At 37.0% G+C, this 25,737-nt stretch overlaps 1 protein-coding gene across 3 annotated transcripts in view; it reads right to left on the bottom strand.

Moving 5' to 3' along the window:
- Window positions 1–25,737, bottom strand: part of ATAD2B (ATPase family, AAA domain containing 2B) — a 75,019-nt gene that overhangs the window by 12,984 nt on the left and 36,298 nt on the right. For 2 of the 3 annotated variants that reach the window (XM_027641026.1, XM_027641028.1), the window contains 9 exons: window positions 23,759–24,070; window positions 20,456–20,588; window positions 18,708–18,894; window positions 17,855–18,040; window positions 17,081–17,216; window positions 16,574–16,770; window positions 13,901–14,060; window positions 10,816–10,938; window positions 6,540–6,677 (listed from right to left, as the gene is read on the bottom strand). In XM_027641026.1, coding sequence (XP_027496827.1) covers window positions 6,540–6,677; window positions 10,816–10,938; window positions 13,901–14,060; window positions 16,574–16,770; window positions 17,081–17,216; window positions 17,855–18,040; window positions 18,708–18,894; window positions 20,456–20,588; window positions 23,759–24,070 — 1,572 coding nt within the window. The remainder of the gene's footprint in view (window positions 1–6,539; window positions 6,678–10,815; window positions 10,939–13,900; window positions 14,061–16,573; window positions 16,771–17,080; window positions 17,217–17,854; window positions 18,041–18,707; window positions 18,895–20,455; window positions 20,589–23,758; window positions 24,071–25,737) is intronic. The other variant, XM_027641027.1, reaches the window with a different exon arrangement.

Consider the following 25,737-nt stretch of genomic DNA (forward strand, 5'->3'; position numbering starts at 1 on the left):
ATTCCTTACCAAGGGGCACCAAATAGTCCACTCAAAAGTCTCTGGAGTTTCCACTCACAAAGTCCCAAACTGCAGTCAGAGATAAGCAGCAAGAAGGAACAGAGCACAGTTCTGCAATGGCTTAAAAAGCAAAATGTCTGTTAGCTTCCACTAACAGACAAAGCCATTCCTCCTCCAAAGCCAGTTATAGCATTTGCACTACCTCATTTGTGCCAGCACTACTGTTCCTGCAGTAAAACAGATAAGGGAACTAAATCCATCTGAAACGTTGTTTGCTTTGGGGTTTTTTTTCCCCTGGGTTAGAGTTTTCAATATCTTTGGTTGAGCTTTCCAACTCATGAATGACGGTGCTGGCACAGGGGACATGGTGGGAATATGGCACCAGTGACAAGGCAAGAAGTGAACTGCAGTTTGACCATCTTGAAGTGACTAACCCCTGAATGGGTAACTAACCTCTGAAAGATGCCATTTTCTTCACCTGGATGGAGGGCACTCAAGGCACAGAGCTGACAAGTACATTAGAAGAACTGCATGCAACAGCTTCACATATTTATGAACTTCATCAGCATATGTAACAGCTTATGTTGTGTAAACAAATACTAGAAAGAACCTGGCCACTGCTACTCAATAAGGAAGAGTCAAGTTCCATAAGGAGTTGAAATGCATACAAAACCAGCCTTGGCTGCAGCATCCTCAGCATTTTCTCCTCCAGTCACCTGTTTTCCCCTATAATGCTCTCAACTCAAGCTCTTCCCAATATTTCTCACAAAATTCTCAGTATCTCCTGTTTCTCCTCACCCCAATGAACAGGACACACAATACACCACAGGTGAGATGTGCAGGCCATGCCTGGCCAATACCATGTTTTAGCTGACCAGCTGCCAAGAGCAGGCAGAACAGATAACTACCATTTTCCATCTATTGCCTTTTCCTTCACTAGACACGTGGATTTATCCAGCTACCAATTTTCACAAAACCTGCAGGAACCTAATCTTTCAGCCCTTAACTCCTGTCAAATCTCTCTGAACTCTGCTAAATGATTCACAAGTTATTAGGGGAGCAGAGATGGACAGAGAGCACAGGTATGATTTTCTTGGGAAACCAAGATAGAAATATAATTTACATGAAACCAGAGTTATTATGTTAGTAAAATACATGACAAGACAGTCACATGGGAAAATTAAAGAGGAAAATGAAGTCAAAAGAGAAGAGACAATCAGATTAATGCCACCTGTGGAGATAATTTTTAGACTTTCCACCTCTATAGGTCTGCTCATTTTTCCTCTGCTGATTAGCTCTGTGCAACAGCAACTATACATATTCTTGGTACCTTCCATTGGTTCTTAAGGACTAATGAATGACAGCTTCATGCTTTAAGGGAGCCATGAACAAACAAGAAAGAATCATGGCTACTGGGTGATTTCTCTATCAAGGAGACAAAATTGAAAAAAACCAACACAATACAAAGAAATCTGAAGGTAAGAAATGGGTATTAACCACCAGAAAATTCACAACTTCTGAAGACAGAAATTTATCACCCAAATTAAAAGCAAACGTTGTTGCAGATTTAGAAAGAGAGGAAGGAAGGGATCTATCTGGTCAGAAAACTGCTTTTATTACTTCACTTGTGCATACCACTTAAAGGAAAAAAACCCTGACTTTAGAAGAACTAATTAAAAAACCTTTTTACCATGTTTCTAAGAAAGGAGGTTATAATGCTTCAAGAAAACCTCCTTCTTAAGAAAGGCTGAGCCATCTTGCATTACTGAGTTATAAAGGAGATGAATAACAAGAGAATAATAAAAAGTCACTGATCAGGTAAATTGTAGAACCCATTTTGCCCTCTGTCAGAGAAAGGAGACATTCGATCAATTCAAGAGCCAGCTTTTTAACAGTGATGAAAGAAGATTTCTTTGCCACTAGGTATCACTGAGTCTAAAAGTGATGGGATGCCAAAAAAGTCGATTTATTAGAACTCGCACAAATTCATTAAACTGCATTTTAAATACGAAGAATTACAAAACCTATGAGTTTTTAAAGAACTGTTAACCATCTTGGAATCAGTTGAGTTGGTATTTCATCAAAATCAGACATTAAAAAAATATTTCTCAAATGTTTGCAAGTTCCTCTTAAAGCATCTGGTTGAAGTCAGCATCCAACACAAGAGATCAAACTACTCCCATCCAGAATGCCAACTCCTACACTACCCAGAACAAAATGATAAAGAAACAAAGAGAGACAGTTCTCTCAGCCCTGAGAAAAGATGTCCTCAAATCCCAGAAAATCTTTTTTAATGATGTCTGTCAAGTTACAGTACTTGCCTCTATCTCAAGTGAGAAATAATCCAAGTCAAATCTGGAAAGCGGGAGGAGACGACAAAACAGTAGCAAGTGTAGGATGTGTGACAAAACAGCAGCTACTCAAAATTTAATGTTAGCATCTGGATGACTGTTAATATGCCAGCATCCAAATTCTGAATCCAAACTCAGAACTAAACCAAAAGACAGAAAATAGTTAGAATAATAAAAACCATATGGCATCTGGTCTGCCCTGTCCTTTGATAAGGCATTGCTGCAGCCACAGGAATGCCTGAAGTACAGTAATCACTGACACCACTGCAGCAGAGAGGTCAGAGACACTAAACAGATGAAAATCAGACAATGACTGAGAATAAAATGGTTTCTGAGAAAGACTGTAAACAAAAGGCCTTTTCTTTCTAAAAATCTTTAAAAAAAATACTGACAAAACAAAATCCTTTCCATGATAAAGCAGAAACACATAAATTTCACATGACAGCAAAGATCACCATTAAGGGGGAAAGAAAACCAAACTAAAAACCAACCAACCAACCAAAAAAAAAACCAACCAAAAAAACCCCAAACAAACCAAAAACAAACCAACATAAAAACGCACACAAAATATTATTTATTTAGGAACTACATCTTCTGCAAGTTTTTTAGATCCTTGCTTGATCTCCCTGCAGTTCTTTCTATAGAGATCACTAATCACTTAAATTATTGGGAAAAGTTAACAGTGTGTTTACTTCATATTTCATAAAATGACTTTTATATAAAACTTGTATTTTTAATACTTTGCATAACACAAAGGATTTAAATTTTTTTTATTTGCTCCAAATGCCATTTTCACAGCTATGCTATTTATCATGTGGCATAAAAGACATCTTCTCTATGAAGAAAATATAAAATCTGCGGTCTATCACTACAATATATTATCATTAAATGCTGCAAAAAAAGATAAGAATGCAAAGCCAAATCATTCCCATAGAGTTTATTTATATGTAACACTGAAAGAAGCAACTGCAAGACAGTAAAATAGCATGCAACATGCCCCATCTACTGGCAAAATGGAGCAGCTGGATAAAGTTTTACTATACAGTATCTCAACAATTAATGAGATGCTAATGCTCTCTGTGCTAATATGTGTCTAAACCACTTAATTTAGCAGACACACCGAACTGTATATTGCTGGTAATTTCCTTTTCCACACAACGGCAAAACAGGACCCTTCTCATCAGTGTACAGTGACAAGAGGTAACGGGCACAGATCAAAATACAAGACATTCAAAATTAAGGAAAAGAAGTTATTGTGCAAGTTGCAAAGCAGTACAAGAGGTTCCCTAGGCATATCACAGAGCCTCCTTTATTGGAAATGTTCAAAATACAATTAGACAAAGCTTTGAGCAACCAGCTCTGAGGGGAGTTAGACCAGATGATCTTCAGAGGTTCCTTACAACCACAGCAATTTTGTGATTCTATGATCATAAAACTACTTACATCAGACTTTTCACCTATGTCCCGTTCTAAGTTCCCACCAGAACACTTGCACTTTTCTCAAAATACACTGTTGATATGGAAATATTTTAAATTATCTGTGGCAGAACTTGCCCAAATAGATTTTCAGCAACTTCTAGTAATGCAATACATTTTAAACTCATCTATACTGTGATAAAGAATCCACCACAGCTGTACCTGCAATGAGGGAAATGGAAGCTGCAGATGAAATCTAGCTCAGGAACATTTATCACCATGCCTTCAAACACAACAACTATTCTGTGCCACATTTCTGACAGCTCATCTTGGTCTAATCAAATCAACAAAATATCTAAAATGCATTAGAAAAATTATATGAATCACAAAAATAATAGGTAACAAAAAAAAAAGTTTTATACAAAATACATAACCTCAGAAAATAAACCAACACATAATAATCTAACTCTTTCTCTACTGAACAGGGCTTTAAATTTGGCAAGGCTGCTGCAATGTCTGCAGTTCACTCTGCTTTTAGAGAAGATACTTGACAACAATTTCTTTTAGAGTTCTCAAGTTTTTCATCTGAATTAAGCTTTTTGCAGCTATTCTCTAAAATACTGTAAAAAAAAAAGCTTCTAAAAAATAATAACTTATCAGGAAAATAATGTTACAATTGCTGATTTTTTTCCTTAGGATTTCTATACGGAAAAAAATTAATTCAAGTTCAAACAGCAGAAAAAATGAAAGATTTTCACAATTATTGATTGAAAAGTGCAGGTTTTATCCTGTGTAATTAAAATACACAAATAATTTTCCTTGTTACTCTGCTTGTGCAATACATTGTAGTCTTCAAAAAAAAAAATCTTAGTTCTTGACCATAAAAAAAATTTCCACTCTACCTCTCAAATCATGTCTGTTCAGAAATCTGTTCTCTAAACTTGTTTCTTCCATTTATACAATCACAATCCACTATATCATTTGCTGCTATGTGAGCTCCCTACAGTCTGCTCAGTTCTGCTCTCACCCTTCTCTAGCTCTGTCCTCCAAGTACCCTTTTAAGGTCGTTTCTCTTCCTAATTTCTAGTTCCTACTGAACTGACCACATCAATCTTTAAGTGTGCCCATGTACTACTTGTATCCCTTCTGCAGATTTGTGATTGCTCACCAATTCCTGGTTCTCTCTCTTGATTACTAGAGGCATCACATCCCTCCTGGACTAGTTACCTTTCCCAGACTCAGCCTTAAAAGGAAGATTTTCATTTGATCACAGTCCCAAACACCACTAAGCCTCAAATTTTCTCGCCTTCCAAGCTAAATCACCAAAATACTAACAGGATCAGTGCCTTAACAGTAACTTTTTTGTTTACACAGACACTGGCAGTTTCCTACAGTGGATGGCTTGAGTTTTCAAACAACTGCCACTGCCTCCACAACAGGGAAGAGACAGAAGCTGCTCTGGATGCAAGTCACCAGCAACAGCTGCTCCCTCTCTTCCCAAGAGATGTCCAGCTTGGAGGTCTATAAACCCCACCATCTGCTGCACAGCCAGGAAAGTGCTCTGTAGATCAGTCAGAGTGAGAATCTCCATCTTGGATTTCACAGAAAATTAAAAAAAAAAGTTTGGGAATCCCTTCCCTCCACTTCTGTGTTTGCATGAGCTGCCAAATGAATAAAGAACAGCTTGGATCCACATCATCAATTTATTATATAACAATTTATTCGAGTCATAATTCTGTAGATTGACTTCAGTTCCTTTAACGGAAGAAATTACAGCTTCAGGAAATAAAACCATACACCTCTAATTAATTAAACCATTTGACACCAACACCATCATTCATATGTAAACAATGTTCATCTCTGGGCAATTATCACTGTGCCTAGAAAACGATTTCTCATCAAGGAAAAGTACCACTAAGGAGACACAAAGACCAACGAAAATTTGTCTACTTCAATCTATTAGTTTTCCTACTAAGCAATAATTGATAATGCTACTACTAATATATAAATAATGGACTCCACATCTTCAGCAGGAACATCATGCACAACTATCAGTATATTCCTCATACTCACTTTCTCTTATAGTCTTTATTTTCTTTATTAAGGAAACAGTTGTTAGGTATTTACCTGTTCTAATCGACTTACCTCTTGAAAGTAATTGGCAGTGCCTCTGATTATCTACAGTCACACCTCACAATCCTAGAGATTTTGATCATTTACTTGGATTAATGCAGCAGGCTCCAGTGAGCATATCTTAATATTCTCCAGTAATGCTTACTAACTATTGAAAACCATTGCCATAAAGGAAAATAGTAAAATCTGCAATCTCCTTTCTAGCTTTTAGCATGATACTGAATGTATTGAAGTCGAAAGTGAGTATAGTGCAAGTGAGAGAGTATTAAGCAGTACGTAGGTATGTACCTGTCCATACATAGAGGTTAAAAGAACCTGAGTACTCATTAAACCAATAAAATTGATTTTCCAATTGGATCAGTGTTGTCTTAGACTGAAAATAGTATTTTACAAAGAAAATGCAATATACTCATATTGCATTCGAAAAACAGTTATTCTTCATGACAAAAACCAAAATTCTGCTTCTTTACAACTTCTCTTGGGCAGAGATTTCATGTAGCCAGAAAAGGAGTATGTGTTCCATGTCTTTGTGTAAAATTACTTCTGAAAATAATCAGTAAGCAGTAGTAGAGACATATTTGAAAAGTTTGCCCTTGGAAGAACCTCTAATTTTGCACAGTTATCACCCAAAGTACTCACATGCACATTTAGTCGCAGAGTTGGGCCACACCGCCATCGTAGGTTTTTGTTTGTTCCGAAATGCCTCTTCAACTCGAGCTTCTGTTTTCCGTACAGTGGAACCATGAGGATTTATCTGTTCTGCTGGTACTGATAAGCCTGCATGCAAAAGATAACCATATCTATTTAAATAAAGCAAACTGCATAAAACTACTGAATTTAAGAAGAAATTTGGAATACCATACTGCAATAGTAACACGTCAATTAATATTTAGCTGGATACCCAAAGTAAAGATTAGAATCAAGAATATTTGCTTTCTACTTTCAAAATAACTTACTGGTTACATGGTCTTAAAACTGGCAGCTCTCACAGATCAGAAAAATGTGATTGTTTCTCACACTTGGATCCCCAAAGATTGCACTCTTCTATCCATGTTTCCTCTACAAAGCAAACTCTTACTGACCATTTCAACTTTTCCTGATTTTAAAGAGATGATTTAAAATAAGCGGCAAGTCATAATGGCATTTTCTGCCACATCAAAAAGAGAATCTGAATAAGAACCTTGTATTGTCACTGTGATCTATGTTACATACAATGGACCCATTTCAGAGTCAACAGCTCTTAGATTAAGAAAATGCAATTCTGCGTTTAACAAAAAGTATGGTTTGCTTTCTGTAAGGTGGTTCATCTCATTGCTTCTACTGTTTCATAGGGTTTTTAATTACATTCTAAAAAGGCAAACTTTCATAATGGTTAAGCACATTTTAAAGACATCAATGAATCTCTGAAGTTTCATATTTGTGAACTAGAATTTCCTATCCAACCACTAAAACAGTCTTCAAAATATCCTGTCTCCAACAGAAACCAGAACCAAGTGATCGAGAGCTGACATCCATCAAAACCAGTGGATGCAGAAATTAAAAGATTCACAAAGAAACTCTCACCTCACAGTTAGTAATTACAGTGTAAATTTCTAGGTACCATTACAAATATTTTAAACTGCATAACATGTCATTACTCAAAACATCCACCACTTCTACCTTTTTATCTGCTGGTCTCAACAAGAAGTTGCAAATTTCAATAATCTAGGATATATAGTTCTTATTTTACCAACTTAAAACTTGCTATCCTTAGGTTCAGCCTCTTTCAACAAAAGCACCCCACTTCAGTCATACAGGAACAAGAAATTCTAGTTTAACTTCTAGATATTGATTTTATTGTACAGTCTATCTTTTTGTTACACTGCTGTACTTCTGAGACTGGTCACCAGTCACAGTACTAAGTAAAAATGGTGTATCTGTCCAAAAAAAACCCCAACAAAAACAGAAAAGTTGTACAAAAAGAAAGCAACGTAGAAAATATCTTCCATTTTACAACTGTGTAAGACTGCTAAATAACTTTCCAAAAGCACTGTGAAGAAATAGATATGGAGCTTTTAGTCTTTTTCATCCCTTGCTCAAACTACTCTGAAACAGGGTACACGTCAAAGTCTAGACCAGTAGATGCACTGTGATTGTGCTGATCTGCTCTCTTGCCAAGTATATTCTATAGAGCAAAACAGGATAAAGGCAAAGCTGATTAGCTTTCATATCCCTTCCCTCCATTACAATGACCAGTGCCAAGACTGTGTTCCTGAAGTGCTGCCATCCTGATGATCTGCACCACCACAATCTTTGACACAAGCTCTGATCCAGGAACGGGACAATCTCTTGTTGTTGCCTCACAGCCTGAGGCTTCCTCAGACCTCAAGAACTTGATATATTTTCCTTCATTCATAACCAGTTAATCTAACACAGATTCTTCCATGCATTCCAAGTATTGCATCCTTGCTAACCCAGTAAGTGATCTTAGCCCTCCACATTCTACAGCTGGAGCAGCTGCAGAGCTCATTTCTTCTTGAAACCATCACAGTGTAGTCCAGAAGCACGAGTGTCTTTGAAATGTCACTGTGGCACTGTAACAACTCCCATGCCTATGTACTGAATCCACTTTGAAACCTGCCCATTGCTGTCTGTGAGCTGTCGTCCTTCACAATCAACTGGCACTGCTTATCATCTACCTGCATCTGAAGGTTCACTAACCAGCATCTCACACCAAAAGTACCTGCTTTTTCCATTGCATGATGCCATTAGCCTTAATTATGACTTAAGAAACTCTCTCCTTTCAGTAGGGTTTTGACCCCAAAAATATATATATTACTTAGCCACTGCCGCAGAAAGAAGGGCAGCGTTCCAGTTAGTTCTTGCAAACTTACAAGAAAGGGCTACAAGCCATAGAGTCACGCTCTAACAAAGAGCTCTTACAAACATTTACTTTAACCTCAGAAGCAATAACCTTTAACAATCACAGGGACTCAGATAATTAACTGAGCACAGCTCCCAACATGACACTATGGACCAAATTGTGAATATTCTTATACTTCTAATAGAAAAGTACAGAGGGAAAATGAAGGCATTATATTAGTTCTGTTTTACATACACAGTGAATCACAATTGGTTCACTTATCCACACTTCAAGATACACATTGGAGGCTTGCACAAAATTAGACAAAAACATGCATGACTGAATGGGAAAATAAAAGCAATTGTATCCATTTTAACCTGAAGAAGAAAAAGTCTACAGATACCTGCATAGTTCAAAGAAATTTATTAATAAAGTGTCTTCAATCTACTGACAGAAGTATTTCAAGAACCAGTACTTACACGTTGAGACCAGCCAATTCAACCTCGAAATCAAATAATGCAGGGGGTTTTTTTTTGCCAAAGCAGGAAACAACTTGCCAAGGTAAAGCTGGAATTATTGAAATCAATAATCCCTAACTCAGCATGAAATTTTGTTCTAATGTTATAGTTCAGTGATTTTCAACCTTTTTTCAACTTTTAGAACTTTAAAAATTTTCCATGGAGGTAGAATCTTTTATGTAAACATAGCACTGTTCCCACACTGAGAATATGTTTGGACTTTTGATTACTTTCTCTGGTCACTTCAGAAGCCGTACACAGACTTGGAGGTCTATGGACTAGAAGTTGAAAACAACTGTGATAATTTTGTAGGGGTCTCTATTTCCTAATTCTGGGCTGTTATATTTTCAACCTCATGCTCCCTTCAATGTGGATGTAATAGTTGTTTCTTAATCCAAAAAAATCAATATACTATCACCAAAAATGCTCTTCTGCACACGCCAGGTTGAACTGAGAATCCAGTGGTTTAAATGTCATTCTCCATTATAGTAATTATTATACTGCATGGCATAGCACTTTCAGAACACAGCTCTGATTTCACCACATCTTCAATTGGTACAGCAGTCCTAACATTTATCTGTTCACCAGGTTCTACAGTACTATCTGTAACAGTAGGCAATGCAACCTTCTTTTGAAAAGGACAGTGTCTTATCAGACCAGCTCATACATTTGGAAAAAGTAGACAACTTTCAAGCTCAGTCATCCTTTAATGCGCACCATCCAAATCTGACATGCATTCTATATTTCCTCTTACATTTCTTGATATGGACATTTGTAAATTCTGTTTTCTATCCCATATATCTACAGCAGCTTTTCTTGTTGCCCTTGATGTCCCTTGGACAGGTTTAATTCTATCAGGGCTTTAGCTTTCCTAACCTGATCCATGGTTGCCCAGACAGTTTCTCTGTATTCTTCCCAGGTTACCTTTCCCTGCTTCCATTCTCTGTAGGCCTCCTTTTTGTGTTTAAATTTGTCCAGGATCTCCTGTTCATCCACACAGGCCTCCTGGTGTGTTTGCCTAACTTCCTTTCTGTTGGGACATATCACTCCTGATCTTGGAGGAGGCAATCCTTGAATATTAATCAGCTTTCTTGGGTTCCCTTTCCCTCTAAGGCTTTATCTTACGGGACTCTACAAAGCAGATGCCAGAAGAAGCTGAAGTCTGCTCTCCTGAAGGCCAGGATAGTGATCCTTGCTGTGCACCCTCCTCACTGCCCTAAGGATCTCAAACCCCACCGCCTCACGGTCACTGCAGACCCAGCTGCCCCTGAGGTTCATATTCCCCACCAGTCCCTCCTTGTTGATGAGAAGGTCTGGCACAGCACCTTTCCTTGTTGGCTCCTCTGTCACTTGGAGAAGGAAGTTACCCCTCAAAACATTCCAGGAACCTCCTGGATAGTTTATGCCCTGCAGTGTTGTCCCTCCAGCACGTATTGGGGTAGTTGAAGTCCCTCATAAGGGGGATGTGAGGGGCTTGTGGATGTGAGGCCATTCCTGTCTGTCTACAGGGGGCCTCCACAGGTTGTTCTGTTATGATAAATGAAGTTAAACATACCTCTTTTTCTTCTCGCTTCCTTGATTTCTTCACACATCTTATTAAATTCTGGGTCCAGTTCAGCAGCAATGATAGCATGAGCAGTGTCCTTCAAAGTACACGCTCTATGTCTAATTATTTTATCTAGAAAACAGGACAGCACATTTGTTTTATCACAATTTTGTAAATTCTTTTCCATTTCTACATTGTTCTGTGTTGTCTATTATCTGTGTTGTCTGATACAGACAGCAGTAACCCAGTGTGGAAAGTGCAGAGAGTCCCAGACATAACAAGAGCCTTGTTTAGGAATTAATTTACTCACTGGGGTCTAGGAACATTCATTCAGTTATACTGCCTGCAAAATCACACTGGACATCATCTGCATCTGTAAGGTAGATCTGGCTTGCTTATGTTCCTCCGCTGCTGGTTTTTTTCTTTAACCCGAAATTATTGCTTAATTATTATTTAGCAATTGCTAGAAAGTTCAAAATTGTGCTAAAACAGATTACTTTATTCCTTATTTTAAATACATATTTCTCACTTTAATCCATTAAGAAAAACTGGCAAGAAACAAGCCTTGCAGGTGCCACATTTTCATGCCTATTTGAGGAACAGGACAAATTGCCCATGCTGGAAGCATAAATGCAACCCACAAAAAAAACAGACCAGTTCCCATACCTTTGAAACGCACAAAAGAAATTATTCTACTGTTGACATTTGAAAAGTAATTGTAACTTAATAAGTAAGCCCATATGTGGAGAAAATTGACATCTAGAATGTTGCCTTTCAATGAAACCTACAACAGTCATTGTTTGCCGTTAGTACAAACATATTTAATTTGTCAATTCATCCACACTGGATTACTTTTTCCAGCTGGTGGAGGTACTTCAAGAGCAAGCATCAACATTAACGTCTAAAACATATTATACAACTATCAGATTTAATGTTTTAATAATCTTTAAAGATGACAATTAAGAATATAAGTGAACATTTATTAAGCAAGGTTTGTAAGTCTAGAAACAGCAAATTTTACAGCTAGAAAAAAGCTGAGTGAAAAAGACTACCCAGTATCCAGCTCAAAAGAGCTCAACATGTTTTCTGGGGAAAAATACCATGACAAAAATCTACTGGAAGTTAGAAGTTTTTACTCATGTATTTATGAACCATTATGTTTTATTATTACAAAAAAATATACGGTATTCTTTGCAGATATAATTTTGAGATATTAGACTTCAAAATATTGGTCAGATATTTGCCCTTGCAAAGGAAGAAGAGAGGGGAGAAAAAAAAAAAAAAAATTCAAATCAGGGTGTTTTAATGAACCACTACTTTCCTCTAATCCTGTGATGCGCAAGACCTTCCTACAGACAGTGCTTCAAAGAGGCAAATACTATTATGTCCAACGTTCAGTGGTTATGTTTCCATGCCTTTAAGAACATTTCCCAGTCAAACAATGGAGGGGAAAAAAAACCCTATCCATTTCACTATAGAACCTATCTGAAATTTTATAAAAAAGTACCAGCAAAAAAAACCCGAAGAAGCCACTTTTGGATATCCATACTGCACATAAAACCAGTTAGCCTGGTACTCCCACTGCTCTGCCAGCTTAACGACAGGATGGTAGCAGGTACAGTACGATTCTTCTGCAAATTCAAGCATGAAGCAGAGGGAAGCATGTATGCCCAGCTCTAAAGCATGTGAACATTTATAGGTTAATATTTAGTTAATGCACACATCTGAATGCATGGAATGCTTCCTCAGAATAGCCATGGTGTGCTGTTTCAGCAGTGTGTTCACACAACGGCTCAAGAAATCTTGCATGCCAGAAGGGCAATGCATCATACTGTTGTTAACAGTAGAGGACAGAACTATATTTCATTACCTCCAATCCAAAACTGAATCTAGATAGAGCCAGATCAATTTCTCCCAGCTCAGTTCTGACAGCAAGGAAAATCAAAATATCCCTAAACAGGTGCTCTTCAGATACACTTAGAATCCCAAGTGCCCCTCAAGGGCTTTCATTAGTTCACATCAATCACACCTTAGAAGTCCTCAAAAGTGTGTTATCAAGAACACAGAAAACCTTTTGCTGTGTATTAGCAATGGACTTAGTTGTAAAACAAAATGCGTCATAAACTGAAGAAATAGTTGATCATCTATAGATATGAACCAGTACTGGGTTCAAAAGGCAATGCAAAACAAGTCTAAGTTTAACCAGACTATACTGCATCTAGTCCACATGAGACACTTGCAAATGCCTCAGAAAATCAAAAATTTGAGAAGTGAAAATACAGAAAATGGTAAAACAATCTCATGAGATTTCATAAAAAACTTTTTAACACATTGGACTACATTTGTAGATGAGCCCCGACCTCCAAGTATATCATGTTAAATACAACTACATTAAAAGAGGGGGTTTTGTTGATGTTATTTTATTGATGACACTTGAAGCTGCCAGCTGAAAGGCCTTCTTTTGGCAATGTGCACTGTAAGGCAGCCCTAGCAAAGAGCACACAAGATGTTCTTTCCTTAGTTTGAAGCGTGAACAGCTTTTACATGCATTTCAGTCTACAAATTCCATTTTAATTGAAAGCATCCCATCACACTTTGTCAAGACAATACTGTCTAATCTCTCCTAATCAGCTGCAACTGACTTCCTTGCCTGGTGATTTATCCTGTTTTATTTCTATCCCCAAATACATAGACTTTAATTTCTGTGTATGAATTTCATGTTCTAAGCCAATATGGAAATACAGCAGGCCACTGCCAGATTGTGTGCAGGATTCTCTACAGAGCTCTCCAAATTACGGTGGGGTTTGTTGCATACACAAAGTCTATTCACTGAAAAGGAGTTATCAAATTCGAAACGGAACTACAAAATCTAATTTATTAGAAAACAACTCTGAATGCTGTAGTTCTCCTGCTCTTGTAATGTCCCCCAGTGCACTATATGCCTCAGAATACTAAAACCACAGACTCTAAGGACTTGCTTATCCTAATTATCACATAGCATGCAGTTTCTTTAAATGCCTGAATAGCAACCAAATACAGGATTTAAATACCAAGCTTTCAGATTTAGATAGGCCAAAACAAAGCAGGTTCTTACCTCCAGGGTCTTTGTCTGGATTGTACTCCAATGCATTACTGCAGATCAGGTCAATGTCTGTTAGAAAATCCTTGGCTGTTAAATAGTTGTGTTTATCAATTTTGGTTATTACTGTTGATAGGTCCATTGGCTCTTTGATAACTTCAAGGTAATCTGAAACCTACAAACAAACAGCACACAGAAATGACACAGGACCATATGCATTCCATTTGAACACTGACAATTTCACATCTTTTGTCCTTGGATTCATTCCACATGCATAGCTCTAAGACATTAACCAGACATTTTGATTTTTAAACAAATTTATGTTGAAAACAGAAGTTGTATCAGACTAAAAACAGAGGATTTCCAAAGCTACTTTTTCTTCAGCAAGTCACCAATTCATTTCTCAAAATTAATTTAACAGTATTGTTGAGGCAACACATTTTAATGTAAATGTATTTTTTATTTTAGACTGATTTATTTATAGTTTTTTATAGTTTTATACCACTGTCTTGGACTTGAAGGGCAAAAACCATCACCCTAACTTGAAACACTAGCAAAAATTAGGGAAGCTCTAGTTTGTTCACCTTGTAGGTAAAGTTCTCAATTAACCAAACAGTCAAATTATCAACTTTTAAATGTCTTCTATTAAATACTTTCTTCAATCACTCATTTAACAAAGAAAAGTCAAGTTTTACTGATTGCAGACATTAGATTGACTGTACAGAAGGACAGTGTAAAGAAAAAGCTTTGTGTCACAGTTTACGATGAGCTTAGATCGTAAGTGGAGATTCAGCAACCACTAGGGTACACTAAAAAGTGTTTAACATAATTAATGGTACCATATGGGTCTCAAGCTTGATAGTCAAATGCATCAGCACAGCTGCTGTAACAAAGTTCACAAAAAAAAAAAACCTATGAATTTGTTATTTACTTCAAGGAAAAAAAAACCCAACATTTGAATGTTTCAGTGTGATTAATTAAAAACACTGGCAGTCTCTGAAACAGTACTGCATTTTTTCTTCTGAAAATCACCCACATATGACGGGAACTGCCAAAGCCCTGAAGAGTTAAAAAGATATTCAGATCAAGCCATAACAGCTCCTAAGAATTTATTTTTTAATATAGTGCCTGTAGACATATATTACAACATAAACTAACAATAAAGCATTACTTCAGTGGACAGCAATCTGTCACCTAATTCCTTAAATACAGGCATTGAAATTTATTATGAAAAATTGAAATGACAAAAATTCTCTTTTTGTCTCCCTACATGGAAACATGATGACAACTGGCTCAGGGATTGGAAAGCCAAGCCACAGACATCCTTTTCTTTTAGCATGAGAAAATCTTCACTGGAACCTGTAAACATTACTGCTGAATTAGCCAGAAAAATCCTTGACTTATCACACAGCAGCATTCTCTGCAATGCAAGCAGGAGTGGAACTAACTTTTCCTAAGGAAGTCAAGTAGACTATTGTACAAAAGGAAAGGCCAGTCCTGTTCTTAAACGCATCAGGTGGGACGTAGAGGGTCACATTTGATTTCTAGTGCTGTGATATATTAGCAGCGTTTCTGACCAGGGTTTAAATAACAAATTCACATTTCGATTCTCTCCATCTACAAAACAAGGACATTTTTGGTTCTTTCTTTATGTGCTCTTATTCATGTAAGTTTATACCACAAATTCTCTGGGGAAAGAAAATACCTCTACTACACACAGAGGAGTTTCCTACAATAATGGACCTCCCAAACAGTTCCATAAGAAAAATCAAACCAAGTTACTGCTCAGACCATGCTCACACCATAAGCTGCCATGTTAAACAGCTTTTGCCAGTCTTTCAAAAGCAGTCAGCTACCAAACACTATGGAAAGGTCAAGTTAAGAGAGGATTACTGCATAGGTCCATAAGAGATACCTGTTCCACCCTGTAAGGAATTTACACTCCAAATCTCCTTTTTACAGTGCTGGATTTCTAATCTCCCATATTATCTTAATGTCTTCCAAAAGAGAGGTTTCTCTCTTTAGAAGCAATTAAGGAATATTTTTTTCAGTTAGCAAGCCTGTGCAAAGCTTGCAGTGGGCCAGCATCTGATCTCAAAGTCAGACAAACACAATCCTATTCATACAGCAGCACCTGAAAATAGATTTGCAGATCGAACTGTCTCATCAGTTAGGTGCACACACTCCATAATCGACCAGTTAATGCCTTATAATGTGCTACCAGCTGTGATTAATGGCAGCCACAAGCATTACTGCTGAAATTATTCAACAATACTATTAATGCTGAATACATTACAGAACACAGATCACTTTCCCAATATTATCATGTCTATGATTACAATGCTGTAAAAGCTTTTATTAAAGAATTATATCTACGGTCTCAAATATTTCAGGAGCACTGGTAGGGATAGGAATGTTGGCATTTTAAAATGCTGGTTTCAGTTATAAAACTGAGAGGAATGCACAAGGGTTTTCGACAGGTCACTGGCAATAGAACATACTCCAAACCCTTGCATCACGACGATGAGGCTGTGACTATCTCACCAGCTAAAAAATCAACACTCTCGACTGGAAAGATCATGGATCAAACATCTATTTTTCTTACTAACTTAACTGTTCCCTTTTTTTAATTTATATTCTTTTTCTAACAGCTTCAACTTCATTGTTTGCACATTACTGAAACAAGACCTCTTCAATATCCACCGGTTTGCTGAAGATGTTAAAGCGCTTGTCTGTGGCCAGCCTCTTGGTAACATCCCTGAGAAACAACCGCAGCTCTCGCAACGTGTTCTCTTCCTGGTCCTCCATCCGCTGTTTCTCTGCCTCCGACAGCTCCCGGGCAGGACATGGCAGTGCAAGAGGAAGAACTTCCAGAGCACGAAGAGCTAGGGAAAAAAACAAGAAGTCAGACAATGGAAATATTAACAACACAGTGGCTCTTGGGATTATGCCACTTCAAATTCCTCCATATATATTTAATCTCCTCATGGATCTAACTACTACTGCATCCTTAACCCCACAGCTCTCTATCTTCCAAAACTGTTAACTCTAACTATGAAATTTATTCTGCACACTGATTAATGCTGCCACATGTTAATTACACTGTCAATTACCCACACCTTTTTAAAAAGGAACATAACACAAAATAAAACATTCAGATCACATTATAATTGGTTTTACTGTAACTTAGTTTACCAGCCTGTTTCCTTCTTGGTGGGGGCATTGCTGCCTCATCAAGAATTAAGCCTTTGAAAAATCTCAATCTGTCTTCTTCACTTGGTCTTTGAATATAAAAAACCTCTTCATACTGGATTCTGAAAATACATTTCACCTAGGGAAAAAAAATTTCAGAAAATTGAGTCCCCACTCAGAAATACATGATCAACATAACAAAACACTAGTCACAAACCTTCCAAAATCAGCCACAGGACAGAAGACAGTAAATTCTACCTAAAGCGGTGTTTACAGTAAAGGTAAAACAATACTTGTAATTCTCACTGAGTAGTAACTAAACTTGCAGTATCTCACAATCCTAACAATGGCCACCTCTGCAGTGAAAGGCAGGGAAAGGGCAGGAGAAAAAAAAAAAAGTCAAAAAAAATGTTGAGAAAAAAAAAAAAGGAACTTCCCTCCCTCATCCTGAGCCTCAGAAGACATAAAGCTAAAGGTCAGGTCTTTATATTAATCTGCATTTAATTATAATGCAGTAATTTACCAAAATAAACAACTGACAAAATTAACAATTTTGTCTTCTCAGCAGAGTAGCATGGAGCTTATGAAAAATCAGTAATATGGACATATATCCCTCATTAAGGAAAACTGCAAACATTCAATTAATACTACATTTTCAGTTTGACATATATTAAATTAAGTTAGAAAACCATTACAAAACAAAGTGGTTTTACATGACCAAAACATTCTGAAGAGCACAGAACTCCCTAACAACACCTCCTTCCTTAATAAACTCACCTCTTCAGGCAATTCACTAAACATGGACTCGGAGGTAGACAGTAGAAATATAGGGGAGAAAGATGGTATATCTTGCAGCAGAGTTAGGAAAGTAGCTCTCACAGTTTCACTGACAGCTTCCCACCAATCACCAATATGAGGCATGTAAACTATACTTGGTACTGTCCTTCGAGCTTCACGAAAGATCTAATTAAAAGAAACAGTGATATATAAACTAAATAATTGTTAGTATCAATTGTGAGTAACAAAATTTTTGCAGATTAGGAAATGACTCATGTTTGTGGTATTTTATAGACAAATGTTCCAGCAGAATAAAATTATCTAATGCTAAAGACTTTCTAAACAAGTGTTTGTGACTCTTGGCTGTAGCATTCAATTATCTTACGTCAATATGCCAGGGAGCACAGAGCAACTACTTGTCATATATGTTTTTAAAACTCGCTATTAATTGATCAAGATGAAGATTCAACTGATTTGAAATCCATGCAAAATCCACTGTCAACTCTTTTGAAGCCTAAAATATTTAAAACTAAGCAAGTAAATCTAGAATCACAGCATACCAATTCATATACAAGTGAATAAAATGAATATCAGGCACCGAATACCAAGACTAAGATTACCTGGTATTAGGTATGTGGTGAGGGGGCAGGTTAAAAATGTAATTACTCTCACTAGTAACTAGAGAGATCTCCATCACCCTCTAGAGACCTCTTTATTTTAAACATGAAAATAGAAGGAGTCGATGAAAATCTGGATTTTAGGTTACATTCCAGCTGGCTGCCTTTACATTGGTGCAACTAATCTTTTCCAGAGTTACATAATTGACTCATTACAAGAGAATCTGAAATGTCACCTGTGCACATGACTCTTCAGGTGTTTTGGCACTGACTGAATAAAGAGCTGGCAGGTCTAGCCTGTGTACAGAGAATTTTTCCAGAGTGTGCAATAGTGCTGGAGCAAGGTGCGAAGTCTGACCCGAACCTCTTTCTCCAGAGAGCAGTAATCTCGGTCTGTAAGAGGTTGGCTGGTGATAAGCTGACCTGCAACAGAATAACAATCACAAAAGTCAACTAACACACCAATGTTATCAGTGGATGGATATATATAATAAGATTGTTTTAGAGTCTAGAAGACTTTCAGTAATGGGTAATAGCTTCCTAAAACGGCCTAAAAAGATTCAACTAACTCAACTATCCCTCAACACTACTTCAAGTCCCAATAACTCAAGTTTTGTCTTACCTTAGGTTTCACAACCATTTAATTCAAACTCATCTGTGCAAACTTATGCATAATATTAAATTCATGACAATTTTCATTATAACTAATTTATTTAAAACTAATTCCTTGATCATATTAAAAGACTTAATGGACTTACAGTAAAGACAGCAATTTAATCATGTCTAGTTCAGTCCTAACTACTAAAGTATCTCTTCAGTAGCCTCAGGAATCCCAGGTCAATCCTTTCATCCCTTAAGTGCTGCCCAAGATTTTCAAGAAGCACCGAACATTTCAACAGTTTGTTTATTTAAGAACAAGAATTTGAAGTAGGATAGAATAAAATCACTATTCATCTTGTATTCTAGCATATTCATACATTTCTATTCAGTAGATTTCCAGACAGAAGGAAGACTGTAAAGGAAAAACTCCAAAGCTAAACTTTTTGCTTGTTTTTTTTTGTTGTTGTTGAGAAGAAATTCTCAGCAGTCCATACAAGGGGTTTTGGGATTTTTTTGTTTGATTCTTTTGGGGGATTTTGCCCTGTTTTGGGATAAATGAGACATGAAGAGAGAAGCATTAAGTTCTTCCATTAAAAGTCTTTTCCTCTGATAGAAAACTGACTATAAAACAAGAAAGTTTTTAATTCATTTGCATTTTGTCTCATCAAGGTATTTTTATCTGCACATCAGTCAGGTTGGGCAGTGAAACAAGACTGGTTGGCATTACTTCATGTTAAACATTTTGGAACAACAATGAACACTGCTGACCTTCAGTTTTTCAGTTCTGGTGGTGGAGGTTACATATACAGATAACAATTAAAAACGTCCAGAAAATATACTCTTCCAGATTCTCTTATTTAGACACACATACACAAATACATATTGGTTTCGTTTTGGCTTCCTCCTTCACAACCTCACAACAAAAGCTTAAATTTGGCATTAAAATACTTGACTATGTACCTCCAACTATTTGAACTTAAATCCTTATTTTTACGCTCCATAAATTCTGATCTGGCATTACTATTTAGCACAAAAATTTTAGCAGTTTTCCACAAGATGGCTCTACTAAACAGTACCACTAATGAACAGTTTTTCTAACTTCAATTTATTCATTCAGCAAACTCCCTGCAGAAACCATCACATAAAGTAGTCTAAAAATATTCTTAATATAAAACAAAGAAATGTTAATTATTGTTAATTACTGCAGGACATGGTCTTTCCTAAGAACATTCCCATATCTGGAATTCTTGACCATGCACTTAGATGTTTCCATCACAGAACACCACTGCCACCCCAAAGCAAAAGAATGTCTTCCTTAGCTTTCCTGAGGTAGGAATTTCATGGTTTCATCTGTCTGGTTATATGAATTTAGAGGGACACTCACATTGTAAAATGAAGGTAGGGTTTATGTATAGCAGCTGATGACTGTTTCTTTGGTGATCCTGAGTGACAGCTCGTCTCAAAAATTGAAGAAGCATTCTCATCTTCACTATCATCTAATATTAGACTTGGTACATCTGTTCCAAGAGATGTATTAATTAGAACTTTATCACTTTTAAGTACATGTACAACAAACAAGAAAAGACATTACAATTTTGTGTCAATTATAATAAATCTTCAAATGCAGAAAAAATTACTTAAAACTGTCTAAATATCAGAATTCAGAATAATAAGTACTTATTACTTCAAAAACCAAAACAAATTAAATACTGTAAGTCTAATAATAATTACAATTTATTTTTTTAAGCCACCAAGTTGAACAACTCAAATACAGAAAAGTTTAACTTGTTACGAAATGCTTCCTTTGGTTTTATTTCACAGTTGGAGGTTTTTTCAAGGATAGAGTCATAAAATTTGTAATTCCTCAGACTATGGAGAATTTTGTACTTATTTATTTGTTCTAAGTGTCCAAATTCTCACAGGTACATTTCTTCCAAAATTATTCTCAGTATGACTACCTAGACAATGTATGTTTATGAAGAATTGTTTTTCACCCTCTGATAATCTGGCAAAGAATATCAAATTACTTTTTATCAAAATCAGTTCAATGCATTCCATGTTCATTTACTATATATCTTTACCTATTTTGATTTCTTTGCTAATACAGTGAAATACAGAGAGATACAAGTGTTACCCTCAAAAATACTGCATGATTTGTGGGTTTACATAAAAGCCATGGGCACAGGTCATGCTACACAGATCAAACCATCACCACGGGACAACGGAATCACCTTCAAGGCAGCATTAAGTGTTGGGTGAAGATGCCACCTAAGGACAGTGCATCTAGCCACAGGGTCCCAGGAAAAAATGTTAAGAGGCAACAAAAGTTCCCTTAGTTGGCTGTGTGATGTAAGAAACTGGATTCAGAGTAGGCCGGGTAGGAAAAATATTCCGCTGGCATGGGATGAGAACGTGCCACAATCCTTGTGAAGGCATGATACAGCCACACACCTGACAATTATTCCTCAGGGAGCAAAGATGAAAAAGGCTTGCAGACCCCAGCCAGTGGCCAAAAGCTAGTCCATAGCATGAAAACATAGCATAGAAGCTGCTGGACGTTTAGCTACAGCTACAGACAGAGACCTTCAAACCAGCTAGATATAAGCCTCCTAACTCTGGGCTCACTACAGCCCCTAAACACACAGAATTTCCAGTATACCAGATGCAGGCCATAGGGTAAGTCCTATGCTCCTGTACTGGACACAGCTTTTGCTTCCTAAGACACATAATTATTTTATAATAATCTTTTACTTCCAAGTATCAAGACTATGTGACATCCTTTGCTTGAGCATCTGACTCACTGAATTACAAGAAACAGCAACTGTTAGTACAAAGCAGAAAACTAGATGTGCAGATTGTAAGCACACCAGTAAGCATCTCCTATATACCTGGCTTTGAATCCAAGAAAATTTGAAGCCCTAGTGTATAATCTACATTTACATTTAATCATTGTACCTGAAAGTGGATTTTTCTGATTTTAACAAAGATTAAACTTATTATTCGATATTTTCTTGGATTTAAGGAAATAAGAAGAAAAACTAAGGTAAAAGAAAATGTTAAAAGAAACCTTAGTTCACGTATCTTCAAAACTGAATATCTAAAAATACTTATAAGTATCCACAGCAGCACATTATCTAGTAAAACTACTATTTAAATCAATTAATGTTTCCAAACTCATTTTGTTAGCAGTAATGAGCAGTAATAAACAGGATTATACAGAATGTAACCAAAGAAGATATTCTGAGCTAGAACTTTACAACAAAGAGGGGGACACCAATTCTTCAACCATAATGACAGTCTCTAAACTGGGTGTTACCAACAGGTTAACAGTATTACAGAGAGACTTAAGCATCTTAAACAACTTTGGTTATGAGAGCCTAATACAATCGAGGGGGCCTAATAGGATCTAACTGCAGCTGTAAGCCAGCTCAATTCCCCTTACCCACCACCAGGGCTCCCAGGGCCTATCTCTGGCCAACTCCAACTCTTGTTAAAACCTCCAGCTATCCCACAGTCAGCAGAAAACTGACCTGACAAATACATCATTTTTGGATGAGTTTTCTGGCTAAAATGGTTTAACAAAGAAACCTGAGGTACTAAACTGGAAAAGATAGAGTAAAAATGCACAGCTGGGCTGCAGGAACTGCAGCAACCAGCACAAGGATCAGCTTAAGCTGCCTGGACTACAGAATGAAAGTGTGCTCTGGAACAGGAATGGAAAGAAAGTCACAGCTGTTACACATTTGCTTAATAAAATGAGCTATTTGCAAGTTAATCACACACAACCTCAACTACCATTTACAGAGTTGGGGTGGTGAGGTGAGGGTGACCCCAGGTAAGAACAGTAGAAAACAGTGTGTCAGAATAGGTAGATATCAAACACAAGGTACCTGGTTCAACATTTAACTTCCAAGAAATGACCAGGGTTACTATTAGAGTATGTCTCAAGAGAAGAGCTGGGTAAAAAACCCAGAACATATTGACTCACTGCCAGTCAAAACAGTCAATTGCATTCCTTCTTATCCCCTGCTTCCTCAGTGCACTCACATTGCCCCCATTGCAGCAGGGTTCTGGCATTCACTGACCCCTTAGTGAATGATTTTACTAACTAATTTGGCAAAAAAAGCTAACTTGACAAAACAGCAAATAGTTCTCCACTTGCTAAGGCAACAGAATCAACTCAAGAGGATCAGGAGTGTACCAGACCAGAGGTAAGGGAAGCCTCAGGGCTTTCTCCTTCACCAGCAGATGACCATTACACAGGCCAAGGTATCTTGGCTAAACACAGTCTCACCTGCTGAGCTGCGAGCTCCCAAAAGCTTCTGCACCATCAGCAAACAAAAGACTGGGGGCCAACACAGGACAGAGACAATTTTTCTTATTTTCTGGCCTCTGATTATGCTCCATTATTTCTTTTATTTAAATTGTAAATTACTTGTGAGTTTTCCTTTTCTTTGGATGGCCCTCACACCTCTGGGACCTTGGTCTATAAAAGTCGGTTTATGAGATTCCACAACAACTTGGAATCAGCAAAAATAACTAGGAAACATCCGAGGATACTGTATTTATGTCCTAAAAACACTGATGCAAATACACATCAGATTTAAGGCTAGTAGGAGAAGAAAGCCAGCTGGAGTATTTCCAAATTGAAACAGCACTTGCAAGAAGAGCAAAATCACACACATACCTTCACTTTTGTCACCCTGGCTAAATTCAGCATGAGGGAACACCTTGTGTAAAACCTCAAGAAGTTTAGTGAAGGTCCGTTCCAAGAGTGGTCTGATCACAGGAGACAGTGCATGTCCTGAAGATGTCACGGCACGTTGGGAAGCAGGCACAATATTCTGCATTGCATGATAAAAATCCTGCGCACTGAGAACTACTGAGGAAACATCCAGCTGTAGCTTCTGACTGCTCATGTAAATCTGGGGGTAGCGTCGTCTCAAGGCAATCAAGGCAGCCTCAGTGCAAAGTGCTTTTATGTCAGCTCCACAGTACCCTAGTGCACACAAAAACAAAAATATCTTCCATTAAAAACAGCAATGCTGTGCTACATGTGTCTCAAACATGCCTCAGGCTAAAAAACAATCAGTAATACTTAATTGTCAAGGTCCATAAAGCATCTGCCAAAAGGTATTAGGTCATAATCTGGTGATAGTGTTGTGTACCAGGAAGTTAGACAGGTATATTAAATACACAAGAAATTAATTCCACATTGAGGTTAAAATTACCTACATTTTCACTATATCATATGATAAATAGTGTATTTTCAGTCCTGGGTTATAGGTCTGTCATTGCTCTTTTCTTTTAACTTTGTCTAAAGCATGTGTGGAATTTTATCAGGCTAGTCCTTCTTCTCTTTTTTTACTTTAATATCTCTACCTTAATATGTTCTTTAATAGCAAAGTAATTTTGTTACACTGAACATCACCAACTTTAAACTTTTACAGTCTGAGAAAATGAGCAGTATAAAGAAAACTGTTTCATGAACAGAATATGGAAGAAATGAAATCTCTTGTTAAAAAAGCATACTCTGGACTACTGGAAAAATGTTAACTTCTACAATCAAGAAAAATGTTTCAGACTTTTAAGAGTTTCATAATTTTACTAATATAACCAAAAGTAGACATTAAAATGCATTAGAATTTTAATTTACCCTTTCTTCGTAATTATCTACAGGTGGCTACCTATAATTGCTTAATCATCATTGCTGAAAAACACAGATCTGATAATTATGAAATACTGAGAGACTTAATACCTCTGTGTCTTCTGCAGTACTAATTGTTTGGGGGTTTTCCCCAGAGCTAGAAATTAGCTTTCAAATTTTCCATCTCTCTCAGCAAGACACATTAATATGCTCCTGTATTTTGAGGCACCATAGTTTTATCTTTCAAAATCTGTAAAACAATATTCCAGTGAGAAAACTCTTTTAGAGAATTAGAATCACTATAGGAAAACGTGTTGCACTGAGGTACTGCCATATAAAAGTTAATGGGTTCGTAACAAAGTGTTTATAGAAGTTAATTAATCAATTCTTTAGTTAAAACTATTCTCAATCAACTAACTGGTTTTTTTACCAGACTTATTCCTCCCCACCAGGTCTTACACCTTCTGCACTTTTTCTTCTCTATTTTCTTATTAAGCTGAAGGGGACAGGTTTAGATGGGATATTAGGAAGAAATTCTTTAATTATAAGGCACCTTACACCCAGAGAAGTTCCTGAAGGTTGGACGGGGCTGGGAGTAACCTGGTCTAGTGGGAGGTGTCCCTGCCCACAGCAGGGGGTTGGAATTAGATGATCTTTAATGTCCCTTCCAAACCATTCTGTGATACTATGATTGATCTTTTGGCAGCACTAAGTCCTGGAGCCTGCCTTGCTTCTCTCTTTTTAGCCTCTCATGTATTTTCAGTGCTGCTGGCATATCTATTTTTACAAGATCCATACAGCAATAAGGAACAAAGCTGATTCTATACACAGTGTAGAAAAATAAAAAAGGAAGTAATTAATACAGAAGACAGACACTCTTCCATGTCCATCTCTCAGATATATAAATTTGGAAGTTAATAATAAAAGATAATAAGCCTTCAGCTATAAAGATGATTTAAATTAGATGAGACTTCAAATTGCACCTCTTTCTCATATACACTTGAAAGTAATTTTTATAA

The sequence above is a fragment of the Corapipo altera genome, unplaced genomic scaffold (genome assembly GCF_003945725.1).
Source record: "Corapipo altera isolate COAL_440 unplaced genomic scaffold, ASM394572v1 46, whole genome shotgun sequence".
Taxonomy (NCBI): Eukaryota; Metazoa; Chordata; class Aves; order Passeriformes; family Pipridae; genus Corapipo; species Corapipo altera.